This window comes from Neovison vison, chromosome 5 (assembly GCF_020171115.1).
Source record: "Neovison vison isolate M4711 chromosome 5, ASM_NN_V1, whole genome shotgun sequence".
Classification (NCBI taxonomy): domain Eukaryota; kingdom Metazoa; phylum Chordata; class Mammalia; order Carnivora; family Mustelidae; genus Neogale; species Neogale vison.
This window is the reverse complement of record NC_058095.1, coordinates 15,245,744-15,258,880: the sequence shown is the minus strand read 5'-3', so window position 1 is coordinate 15,258,880 and position 13,137 is coordinate 15,245,744. Positions and strand designations below refer to the sequence as shown.

The 13,137-nt window shown below is 36.7% G+C and overlaps 1 protein-coding gene across 9 annotated transcripts in view; it reads left to right on the top strand.

The window, feature by feature from the left end:
* TANC2 (tetratricopeptide repeat, ankyrin repeat and coiled-coil containing 2) overlaps window positions 1–13,137 on the top strand; it is a 369,572-nt gene that overhangs the window by 250,571 nt on the left and 105,864 nt on the right. For all 9 annotated transcript variants that reach the window (XM_044247669.1, XM_044247668.1, XM_044247667.1 and 6 more), the window contains one exon: window positions 298–423. In XM_044247669.1, the coding sequence (XP_044103604.1) occupies window positions 298–423 (126 nt within the window). The remainder of the gene's footprint in view (window positions 1–297; window positions 424–13,137) is intronic.

Sequence of the window (13,137 nt, the reverse complement as noted above, 5' to 3'; positions counted from 1 at the left end):
TGTGACCCCAAAGAAGCAAAAACTAATGATTTTTGTTGTCAGGTACAAGTGTGTTTGCCAGCTTGTTGCTAGTACTCTTCATAACCTCAGGCAGTTGATAGCGATGAAGGAGCTGAAGACAACTCTTGACATTTTCTCTCCGCACATGTTCGGGACACTGACAAGGACCGTGAGTTCTGCAAACTCTTGGTAAATGTATATGCTGGAATAAGCTCTGATTCCCAAGTTTGGGAGATAGAGACTAACTGAAAGTGTTCTGAACTTACATATTCTGACTAAACTTTTCTGTCTTGTCAGCCACAAGCTCTGCCCACTTGGAGGACCTTGCTTACCTGGATGAGCAGAGACATACGCCTTTGAGAACTTCTCTTCGAATGCCGAGACAGAGCATGGGTGGTGCTCGCACACAACAGGATTTAAGAGGTTAGAACTACAGAAGGGCTTTGCCTGGTGATGCCCAGGCAAAAGTGGACACGGACAGTAAGCAAAAAGCTTGCTTCCTATTTCCACTGTTACTGAAGCCTCGCTTAAGAAATGAGCATGTTACCATAGAAGAGAAAGATAAACACCAATACATTATACTCATCATAGACATTGTAATTTTGAACAGTTAGGAACATTGACCCTTGAAATTCTCCATGGAGGGTGCCTGGGTGGCTCAGTGGGTTAAGCCGCTGCCTTCAGCTCAGGTCATGATCTCAGGGTCCTGGGATCGGGTCCCGCATCGGGCTCTCTGCTCTGCAGGGAGCCTGCTTCCTCCTCTCTCTCTCTCTGCCTGCCTCTCTGCCTACTTGTAATCTCTCTCTGTCAAATAAATAAATAAAATCTTTAAAAAAAAAAAAAAAAAGAAATTCTCCATGGAAATAAGGGTAAAGGTGGTGATGGAGGAAACAACCTAGATTTCAGAAGTAGGTTTTGGTTCACTTCAGCCCTAGTGCCCCTGGTGAGCTTGGTGCTAATGGTCACATGTTTCTTGGAGAATTCATTTTGTTTTCATCCTAGTGGCCATTTCCAGTGACATACAGTAAGTTTATTTACTTGGAGTTTTACACAGTGCTTCTAATGCTCCCCTGGCAACATTTAAACCACTTATCCTTTTCCCACTCAGGCAACAGTTTCTTTACATTTTTTATGCATATTGCTTGTTTCTACAATCAGGAATCCAGTCTTTTCAAAGATTTTTCATTTTGTTGATCCTTTCCAAAGATAGTTTAGCTGAGAGACCTGTTAGTGGTATCACTGCTTGTGCTTCTAGCTTGTTCAAAACGAACCAGAACATTTCTGATCACCTTAACAGAAAGTGGTCTGCTTTCTCTAGTATGTCATAATCCAGAGTTCTAATATCCCAAGTGCCTTTTTAAAAATTATATCTCCTAGATTATTTTCATCTTTCCTCTGCTCTCCTCCTCACCGCTTGTCCAGTGCTAATCTGTATAGGCCAACATGTGTAACTCACACAGGAAGGGTTATATTCATGCCTGCTGTCTGTTCTGGAAATCATGGTACTGCTAGTTTACCAGTGATGACCGGGCATCTAGGAGCATAAAATAATTGGGTGTATTTCTGTAGTTACCAAACCTCCCATCGACTATAGTGAGTTGACGCCTGTCAGTTTTAGTTCCCAGTCCTATTCATTCTCCTCATCATTTCTTCAGCTAAGCCATATGCTAGTTGCTTAGTGTATACAGTTGTGTATTTCCAGCCTCAGAAGTGGAATTCTATTTAGCACTACTTAGTGCTCATTGATTGGTTATATCCAAAGCCTGAATAAATCTAATCAAAAGACTGAATAAGTGATTTGTGCCAAAACCAGTATGCATAGCCATAATAAAGAAGTTTGGACACCTGATTTCACTCATATGTGGAATTTAAGAACCAAAGGAATGATCATAGGGGAAAGAGGCAAACCAAGAAACAGACTCTTAGCTGTAGAGAACAAACTGATGGTCATCAGAGGGGAGGGGCAGGATGGGTTAAATTGGGGATGAGGATTAAAGAGTGCACTTGTCTTGATGAGCACCAGGTGTTATGTGTAAGTGTTGAATTACTAAACTGTACACTGTACATTAACTGGAATTCAAATAAAAAAAAAAGATTGGATACAGCTATTGATCTGTATAGACCTTCAGATTTGGCTGAAAATCTGCTGCATTGACATCACCTTGTATTTCATGGCTGGAAGACATACACTGTTTATCCTGTTTTGTGCTCTGCTAGTCATTGAATGATGGATTTCATACTACAGGCATACTTCAGAGATCTTGCGGGTTCGGTTTCAAACCACTGCAGTTTTAAAGTAAATATCACAATAAAGCAAGTCAAATGGATATTTACCTATAAAAGTTATCTTTACACTATATTGTAGTTTAGTAAGTATATAAAAGTATTGTCTAAAAAAAAAAAAAGGCATACCTTAATTTTAAAATTCCTTATTACTTAGGGGCCCCTGGGTGGCTCAGTTAGTTAAGCATCTGCCTTCGGCTCCGGTCATAATCCCAGGGTCCTGGGATCGAGCCCCACGTTGGACTCCATGCTCGAAAGGGAGTCTGCTTCTCCCTCTCCCTCTGCCCCTTCTCCTGCTCATGTTCTCACTCTCTCTCAAATAAATAATTTTTTAAAAAAAAATCTCTAAAATACTTTATTACTTAAAAAATGGCAATATCATATGAGCTTTCAGTGAGTCATAATCACTGATCACAGATCACCATAACAAATATAATAATGATGAAAAAGTTCAAAACAGTGCACACATTCCCAAAATGGAACACAGAGACAAAGAGTAAGCAAATGCTCTTGGAAAATGGCACTGGTAGACTTGCTCAATGCAGGGCTGCGACAGACCTTCAAATTGTTTTTTTTAAAAAAAAAAAAAAAAAAAAAGGAATTAGCCACATGTGAAACAAGAAAACAAGGTATGCCTGAAAGTAGAAAATAGCATCTGTTGACAGATTGCTGCTGTATATTGTTGAGAACCCTTCTCAAAGGGTTGTGTTCTCTTAATACTTGATGGTGTGTATCTGCTCTGGTAGGTAAAGATGTAGTAAGATCTTTGACAGATGCATTCTAGTGAGCTTGATACTTAGATACAGATGGCACTTATATCCAGAAAACAACAAAAAGCTTTGCTATTGCCCTAAGCTTCAACCTCAGCGTTCAGTAAAACCAAAGCGCATCCAAAGATTTTCAAAGCATGCCTAAATCTTCAGAGAGCTCTCTGCCTGAATAATGCATTCCTACCAAAACGAATTTTATATTCTTGCAGATAGTGTCTCAACTTACTGTTAACACTACTACTTGAAGATGCAGTTTTTCCATTGATAAAGGTGCTGTGAGAGGAGAGTTTCAGTTTCTTAAAGTTGTTCTTTCAAGAGCTTTTTGTTCAGCAGTCCAAAGGGTTAGAACATGCCATTCCGTTGAGTACTTTAATCCGTAAGAGACTGGGTATTTAACTAAGAAATATTTTGCCTTCTAAATTAGCATACTAATCTTCCCTCTAAAAGCAACATGTTGTCTTAATTACTATTTACAGATGAACTGTTTGTCTCCTGATATGACTTAAAACACATTAACAAGAAAGGAAAACAAACTTGGATTGACTTCCATTGTGTTTCTATAGACCTGCTTGGCATCCCTTTATAATTTGTGCTTGTTATACCCAAACATTGTACTTCATCGTAGAGATAGTATCATATTGTTTTCCTGGCATAATTTTAGAAAACATGTCACATCATGGTTTCTGTTTTATTTAAAGAGACATACAAATTTCAGTCGTATTTTGGTCTTACATATTATTCTTCTGGCTGTGGTTGAAATAAGACAACTTTACCCCAGAAAAATAATAATGTGATTGGAACCTTTTGTGGTATCTAAGATAAATCTTTCTACACTAGAGATAGATCTTTCTGTACTTTAAAATATTACTCAAACTAGTCCTATGAAATAGTGAAATAGTTTTTCTATCACAATTATCACAAGTGATGGATTTTAAATGACCCCGGATCTTCAGAGAAGGTAGTTAATAGTCAGATATGCTGGAGTGTATCTGCTGGCTACTGAATTTACTTGACTGATTCCCAGCATGGAGATTATCTAAAATAATATCTTTTGAGGATATGTCTAAACAGGTAGGTAGCAAACACTTTTTGGGCACTTCACACAGACATTCTTGCATTATTCTGTTTAGAGTGGTGGTTCTCGAACTTTTTGGTATCAGCACCCTTTTATACACTTAAAAAAATTACTGAGGACCTTAAAAGTTTATGTTTATGTGAGTTATATTTATTGATATTTGCCATATTAGAAGTTAAAACTGAGAAAGTGTGTTAAAGTATCTGTTCATTTTTTCAAAAACAATAGTAGACCCATTATTTGTTAATATCACATAAGCTCTGGAAAATTCTGCCATATATTTGTGAGAGAATGAACATGGAAAAAGACAAGTAACCTCTGAGTATTAAATAATTATGATTTTGTGGACCCCCTGAAAGTGTCTTAAAAACTCCCTGGGGCCTCCAGATCACACTTTAAGAACCATTGGTTTAGCAATTGGAGATAAGTGCCTTTACATCTTTAAGGACCATAAAGTCTATTTACAGAAATACGAAAAAAGTACAGTTTTAGAATTGGTTAAAAGTCATTCATAGGGGCGCCTGGGTGGCTCAGTGGATTAAAGCCCCTGCCTTCGGCTCAGGTCATGATCCCAGGATCCTGGGATCAAGCCCAGCATCAGGCTCTCTGCTCAGCAGGGAGCCTGCCTCCCCCTCTCTCTCTGCTTGCCTCTCTGCCTACTTGTGATCTCTGTCAAATAAATAAATAAAGTCTTAAAAGAAAAAGTCATTCATAAACATTGTTTATGAGTACAAGGATAGAGCTGTACTGCTCATCTCCGTGACTTACTTATTTTATGACCGGAAGTTTGTACCCTCCCCACCTCCCCTCTGGCAGCCACCAGTTTGTTCTCTGTATTTAAGAGTCTGTTTTGTTCATTTGTTTTTTAGATTCTGTATATAAGTGAAATCATGTGGTATCTGTCTTTGTCTACCTAAGGTTTTCACATCTTTTCATATTTCCACACTAGCAGCACCTCTTGTAGCTGATAGGCTCTACTCTTCTTTGAGCTCTGTGTAGAAGTACTTTTTGAATATTTGTCCTGAGTTCACTTAGGTTAGATACCTTCATTCTGGAATTCTAAGCTATCTGTATAATTCTTTAATCATTTTATCACTAACATTTATTATGCTAACTTTGTGTTAAAAGAGCCAGCCTTTAATTGTGTTCTTTAGTTGTGTTATTTAAATACAGTGACTGAAACCTTACAGATAAGAGTTGATGCAGAATGGCTCTTTCACTGAGTGCTGACCGTTCTGCCTGAAATCCAACACTTAAAACAGTTGTCAGAGTACCTGTGCAATAAATGTTTATTTGAATTGATAAAAAAAAAAAAAAGACTGCAGGCATAGTTCACTTAATAGTCGCCTTTATAGTAATTACAGTTGTTTGATCATAACGGTAGTGTTTTAACCACTGAAGCAGAAGTTGCTGGGTAACATCTGAGCCAGAATTTGGATCTTAAGTGGGGGTAGTAACACTAACATGTGCAAGGGGGAAAAAAAGAGCACAGATAAAATACAGAATAAAGAAAAGCAATAGAAAGAATTTTTTTAAAAATCCACATTTGCTTCATTAGTAAAAAGTCTTTTTTTTTTTTTTTTAAACTTCTCAAGGCAGCTGTTTTGAACAACTGTTCTACCAAAATTGATGTTTCCAGAGAGCCAGCCCAACAATGGGGAGGAGGTCACATAAGTGCACTGTCCGGGATCCCATTGCAGCAAGTTAGTAGATTCCTAGCTGTCAGCCATCCAAGAGCCTGAGCTCTCATGGTAAAACAGTTACAGAAGATTGTGTACTAGGAGTGCGGAGTAGATAGCCAGCTAGCCAACCATGAATGCCTTTTCTAATCTCAAAGCCTAAAGTCTTTGATAGATATTAATTTGAAACATTATTTAAGTTTTTAATTTAAGTTTTAAACATTATTTTGGAGTCCATTTTTAAAAGTTTAATCACCATTGTGTTAATGTGAAGTTAGGCTAAGAATAACCTACCTAAAAACTCTCATTCTTTCTGACCATCTTAATGGACTCTCTTCTTCCACAAAGACAGAAACCAAGTTTGCTGTCTAGCCAAAGGAAGGCAGAGGTTGTTGGTTTTTTATGGATAAAGGTAATAAATCTTATGATGGAAGACATAAAGGGAACAAGGGGGAATTAAAATACACAAAACAAATCACAGCATACTGATTTCCCAGAGTAGCTACTTGGGGTAAATAACAATAAGTTATTGATGATAATATTCTAACACTGTTCTGATTGAAGAGATTATAAACCTAATTAAAATCTATTTCCCAATATATGTTGGTTTCCCTAGGACTTTTACTAAACCCCGTTACTCAGTGACCATTCACAGGCATTGGCTTTAGTTCACAGCTACCTTAGTAGATACTAGGTGGGAGGGCATATGTGCAAATGATAATCTGACTCACTGGCAGAATTTATATGAAATTGACCCTGCCATGGTTAATGTCACTTTGTCAAAGCAAAATGTTGAATTTTCATCAAATAAAATTAGTGCATCACAATATTTGTGAGTCCCTTTTCCAAAACAATGAATTCATTATGAAGATGACTAAGATGCATGTCATGAAGCTAATACTCTTGCATTAGCCCACTGAGTCACACACCCCTGAGGTTCTTAGTCATCTTGATCATGACCTGGCTGGCTCTTACAGTTACAGGAGAATATTTCCATCATTGTCTTCTGTCTCACTGTTCACTGTTCTATTTTTACAACATTAGGTTTCTTTTAAAATTCAGAAGTAAGATTGCATGTACATACTGCCTATAGATAAATAGATAGTAATATATTATAGATATATATGTATATATATAATCTGTATAGATAAATAGATTGTAATCTTTAATTGTATGAAGTTGATCCTTTCACCCAAGTCAACTCTTGGAGAGTACCTTAAAATCTGAAAATGCAGTATTCAAACTGGATGTCTTTGAATGTCTGCTAGAAACTAATTTATGCTTTTTGTAGTAGTCTGGATATGATTTTTTAAAGCAGATCATTACTTGTTAAAGAAGCTCAGACTGATTTGGTTTTTATGTAACCCAGCCTTGTATACTAAATTTTCTCTTAAAGTTTAAGAATCCAAACAGTAGCTAATATACAACAGAGTTCCACATGACCCACAAGGGAGAAATAACCTTTGAGAAAGAGAAGAGACTGTAAAACACATCTATAAAACACAGGGTCTTCTAATAGGCACATATTGACCCCTTGTGTTAAATAACACACTGCTTAAAGAAAGCCATGGAGTAACATGAAAGAGATTCTAATCATGATATCTAATTCTGCAAGAATAAATCACTGAAAATACTTTTAAATACCTTAAGTGCAATAAAGGAAAAATAAGTAACCATTAGGACATTTTGATGTTTTGATCTAAATGAGATTTAAAGAATCAGCTTCCCAGTTAATCTATCATTATTTTCTCCCAAAAGTGACTAAATCTTATTAAGTAATCATATTGCCAGTAAATTTATTTAGGTAACCCTTTGCAAAACATTTTTTGATTCTGTAAAATGATTTACCCTTTCCACTCTTATATATAGCTGGTGGCTCAGTTGACCAAGTGTCTGCTTTTGGCTCAGGTCATGATCCCAGGTCATGATCTCAGGGTCCTGGGATTGAGCCCCACGTCTGGCTCCCTGCTCAGCGGGGAGCCTGCTTGTCCCTCTGACTCCACCCTTCCCCCTGTGGAAGGGTGTCTCTCTTGCTGTCTCTCTTGCTCACTCACTCCCTCTTTCTCTCTCAAATGAATTTTTTTTAAGTTTTTTAATGGAATTACTCCGCAAGTATAACAAAATATAAAAATGGAAAATTTCCTTTGTAAAACTATAGCTCTTTCATCACTGAAAGTTCACTTAAAAATGTTTAATCTTAGGGGTGCCTGGATTGAACGTCTCATCTTAGGGGCTCAGTCATTTGAGTGTCTAACTCTTCATTTTGGCTCAGATCTTGATCCCAGAGGTGTGAGTTCAAACCCCACATTGGGGCTCATGGAGCCTACGATAAAAAAAAAGAAAAAAAATTAATCTTAAATTTCAAGTAATTAACCAGTTTTGATGCTCCAGTAAAAATATGTCTCATATCTCACATTCAAGGCCAACAATTTAGTAGCATAAAACTGTTAACATAGATATATAATTATTTTATCAAACATTTCACATTTTAGAAGCTTTACTGTTTTTATATTTTCCCTACATTTTGAGATATTTAACATGAGGAAACGTAAAAATTGACAACATTTGGGAGAGTTTGGCTTTCCTTATTTCCCTTACTATTTTCCAAAGGGAAAATCCCTTTGGAAAATTCCTGAAAATTCCACTCAGCAATGACTCCAGATTTTTCTCAACAAATGTTTTCCTATAAGACCAATGTCAGAAAGCTGACATTTAATATACAGTTATTTGAGGACTCAAAGTATAATTTTTCAGAGTAAAATAAGCCTCTTCCCTTTGTTACCCACACATTAATAGAATACAATAGACTTTTTAAAACAGTAAGACAAATGTTGAGTATGGGACACTTTTAGACAGGTATAAAAATGATAGCTTGCTTTTATTGGAGTTCTTATTCTTTGTAGTCACAGTGCTAAGAGCTTTAAATGTGTTCTTTTTTAATCCTCACAACTCTTTGATCTAAGCAGTGGTAATTAGGAAACTGGGATTTGGAGAGGTTAAATTACTTGCTTAAAGCTACATATCTAGTCATTGGCAGTGCCAGGATTCACTTCGTATCTGGCCAACTCCAGAGCCTGTGCTCTTAACCACCATATTATACAATGTTATAGGCAGTATAATATAAAAAGCAGTGAGGAATGTAATAATGTACCAATACAGTGGCTAATTATAGATACTCAGGACTCTGGGGCTTTAGGTATGGGAAAGAGAGCTGCATATCAACACTAAGTGCCAATGACTTTCCTTTTGGCAACTCTGATCAAACAGGGCACTGCTGTGATTATTTAGCCCGAACTAGCTCCTACTTCCCTATTTCTATTAATAGTGCCCCAATTTTTCTGTCACCTCAGTTTTAACTCTTGAAGTCAGCTTTGAATCACTGTCTTCTTTATCTCCCACATCCACTTAGGACACCCTGAGGATTCTACTCTTCCAGTTTCTTCCATGTTCTCCCTTGTCAATACTGCTAATTAGTTTGTCTCCCTCCTCTGGTCTTTCCAAGTTTGAATCAAGCTAATGCCTGGCTTGCCAGATTAGTCCTTCTAAAATGCAGCTCAGATAATGTCATTTCTCTGTCTTATAGTTATCATTGCTGTCATCCTTCTTTGGTCCATAAATCAGAAAAATAAAAAAGTGGTTTTGGAGAAGACAGGTTATGGTTTGTTAATACCTTTAAAAATTAACTTTGTTGATACTTAAGCTAAATAATATTCTTTAAAATGGATACTGCCATATGGACCATGAAACAGAACCTGTGGTGGACAGGAACTAAAGAAACAGATATACTAGATAATGTTTGAGAAACCTGCCTAGGCCATGCTTAAGGAATTTTATTCATTCATTCAAAAACAAAGTCTTAAATGCTAGTTGAGTAAGCACTTCCATGCTAGTTGAGTAAGACCCTTTTCCACATGGAGTCACTGATAGCAACTCAGTTGTTTTTATCTTTTTTATTTTTCTAAAATTTTATTTATGTATTTTAAGAGAGAGTGCAAGCAGGGGGGAGGAGCAGAGGGAGAGGGACAAGCTTGACTCCACACTGAGCAAGAAGCTTGACATGGGACTCTATACCACAACCCCTGAGATCATGACCTGAGCCAAAACCAAGAGGGAGACGCTAAAAAGTGACTCAGTTATTTTTAACTGAGTTACTGAACCGTAACAAGGAAGACAAGTAGAATAGTTAAGAAAGAAGAAATAGATGAATAAACATGTATTAAATTAAAGATAAGGGAGGAGAAGTTAAATTGTAATGTGAAACATATCTAGAACTCTTAAAGGAATTACAATGGAAAGAAATTACTTTTGCATTTATATTTTAAAGTACTTAAAAAGAGAATAAAAAGGTAGCCTGTGGACTAAGAGAAAGTACTTGCAAACCATATAATTGATAAGGTGTTAATAACCAAAATACATAAGGAAGTCCTATAACTCAATAGCAAAAAACTTAATAACCCAATTTTAAAAACAGGCAAAGTGCCTGGGTAGCTCAGTCAGTTAAGCATTTGATTCTTGATCTCAGCTCAGATCTTGACCTCAGGATATGAATTCAAGCCCTGCATTGAGCTCCATGCCCAACATAGAGCCTACTTAAAAATAAGATAAAATAAATAAAAATGGGCAAAGGACTTGAGTAAACATTTCTCCAAAGCAAACAGAGATGGCCAACAGGTATTTGAAAAGATGCTCAACATCACTAATCATCAGGGAAATGCAAGTGAAAACCACAGTGACCTCACAGCTGTAAGAATGGCCATTAGAAATCACACACATACACAAAGAAAATAACAAGGACATAGAGAAATTGAAATCCTTGTGCACTGTTGTTAGGAATGCAAAATAGTGCAGCCACTGTGGAAAACAGCCTGGTGGTGGTTCCTCAAAAAATTAAAAATAAAACTACCATATGATCCAGCAATCCCACTTCTGGGGTGTATATCCAAAAGAATTGAAATTGAGATCTCAAAGAGATATTCCCCCACCTTTTTTTCATTGCAGCATTATTCACAGTAGTGAAGAGGTGGAAGGAACCTAAATATCCATTGATGGATGAATGGATAAAGAAAATGTGCCATGTACATACAATAGAATGTTATTCAGCCCTAAAAAAGGAAGGAAATTGTGTTATATGATAAAAGATGGATTAACTTTGATGATAATTGTGCTAAATTAAATAAACCAGTCATAGAAGGACAAATACCACAGCATTTCACTCACAGAAGGTATCTGAAGTAGTCAGACTCCTCAAAACACAAAGTAGAATGGTGTATGCTAGGCCCTAGAGGGAAGGGAAAATGAGTTGCTGTTCAATGGGTGAAGTTTCAGGCCTACAAGATGAAAAAGCTCTAGATATCTGTGCAACATTGTGCTTATCTGATGATCTTGTATGCTGATTTGCTGTAGAATATTTTCTTTGGTGAAGAAGCAGTTTTTATTGGGTTGTTTCTTGTTACTGAGTTCTGAGAGTTTGTCATATAGTTTGGTTACAAGTTCTTTATCAGATATATGCTTTGCAAATATTTTTTCCTATATTATGGCTTGTATTTTAATTCCCTTAACAGTATCTTTTGAAGAACCGAAGTTTTTAGAAATCCAATTTATTAATTTTTGCCTTGTTGGACCATTCCTTTGGTGTTATGTCTAAGATTTTTTTGACTAACCAAAGGTCACAAATATCTTCTATATATTTTTCCAGAGGTTTTACAGTTTCAGATTTTACACTTAGGTCTATGATCGATTTTAATTTTTTTGATATGTATGAAAGTAGTTTTGGGGGGTTTTGTTGGGGTTTTTTTTTTGGATACACTTCTCCACTTGTTCCAACACCATTTGTTGTAAAGTCAACAAAAATCTTACATATTTACCTGTGTAGATCTCATTTCTGGTGTTCTTCATTTCTTTGTGTTAATTCATATTTTCTACATTTTTCTTCTGCCTGGAGGTCTTTTTTTTTGTATTGTGGATCTGCTGGTGATTAATTTTTTCAGTTCTTAAATGTCTAAAAAAGTCTTTATTTCACCATTAATTTTGAAAGATAAATTTAAATTTTCACTGGGTTTATAATTTTAGGTTGACAGGTTTTTTTTCTTTCTGTTAATATAAAGCTGTAGGTCTACTGTCTTTTCAGTTCCATTGTTTCTGACAAGAAATCTGCTGTCATCTTTATCTCTGTTCCTCTGTACTTCAGATCTTTTTTTTTTTTTTTTAATCTGTAGCTGCTTTTAAAATTTTCTATTTATCTCTGGTTTTGAACAGTTTGGTTAAGATGTGCCTTGGTTGGTTTTCTTGATATTTCTTGTACTTGGGGCTCATTGAGCTCCTTGGATCTGTGAATTTATAGTTTCTGTCAAATTTAAGAAATTTTATAGCTATTGTTTTTTTAAGATTTTTTATTTATTTGTTTGACAAAGAGAGAAGGAACATAAGCAGGGGGAGCAGCAGGCAGAGGGAGAGGGAAAAGCAGGCTCCCCACAGAGCAGGGAGCCTGACATGGGGCTCTGTCCCAGGACCCTGGGATCATGACCTGAGCTGAGGTCATATGTGAGGTTTTCTTTCCTGGCTACTGGTAATAGGCACTATTCAGGCCCTCCTCCTTCTAATCATCTTGGATAGGTCATCTCCTGGTCTTGCACAGCTTGTTTACATACATGTGCCAGTCAGTACTCTACTTTCCACAGATCTTAAGATTTATTTCTGTTCAGTGTTCATCTTCTCAGACCTCTGTCCTTTGAACAGTTGCTGCCTTAGTCTCCCTGGATTCTCAGTTCCATCTCCTCAATTCAGGGAGTCTTCCAGAATCTGACTGGGTTTTCCCTCCTACATTATGGCCTGAAAAATCTCTTACTGAAGGCAGTAAGTGGGCATAGGATATGCCTGTTGTTTTCCATCTCTCGGGGATCATTATTTTTCATTGCTTATGTCTAATTTCTTGAAAACCATTGTTTTATATACTTAGTCTAGAGGTTGGTTTGTTTGGGGAATCTCTTAGGTAGGAGGGTAAATAGAGTCCTTGTTACTCCATCTTGGACAAAAGTAGAAATTCATGTCATGTTTTTAAAAAGAAAGTTATACATAAGTAGACCAGAGCATAAACCCATCTCTCATTAGAAAATGACTGGCTTAAGGGCGCCTTGGGTGCTCAGTCAGTTAAGTGTCTGACTCTTGATTTCAGCTCAGGTCATGATCTTAGAGTCATGAGATCAAGCCCTGTGTGGGGTTCCACACCGAGTATGGAAACCGCTTAAGATTCTCTCTCTCTCCATCTGCCCCTCTCCTCCTGCTTGCGTGCTCTCTCTCTCTCTCTCTCTCTCAAAAAAAAAAAAAAAAAAGA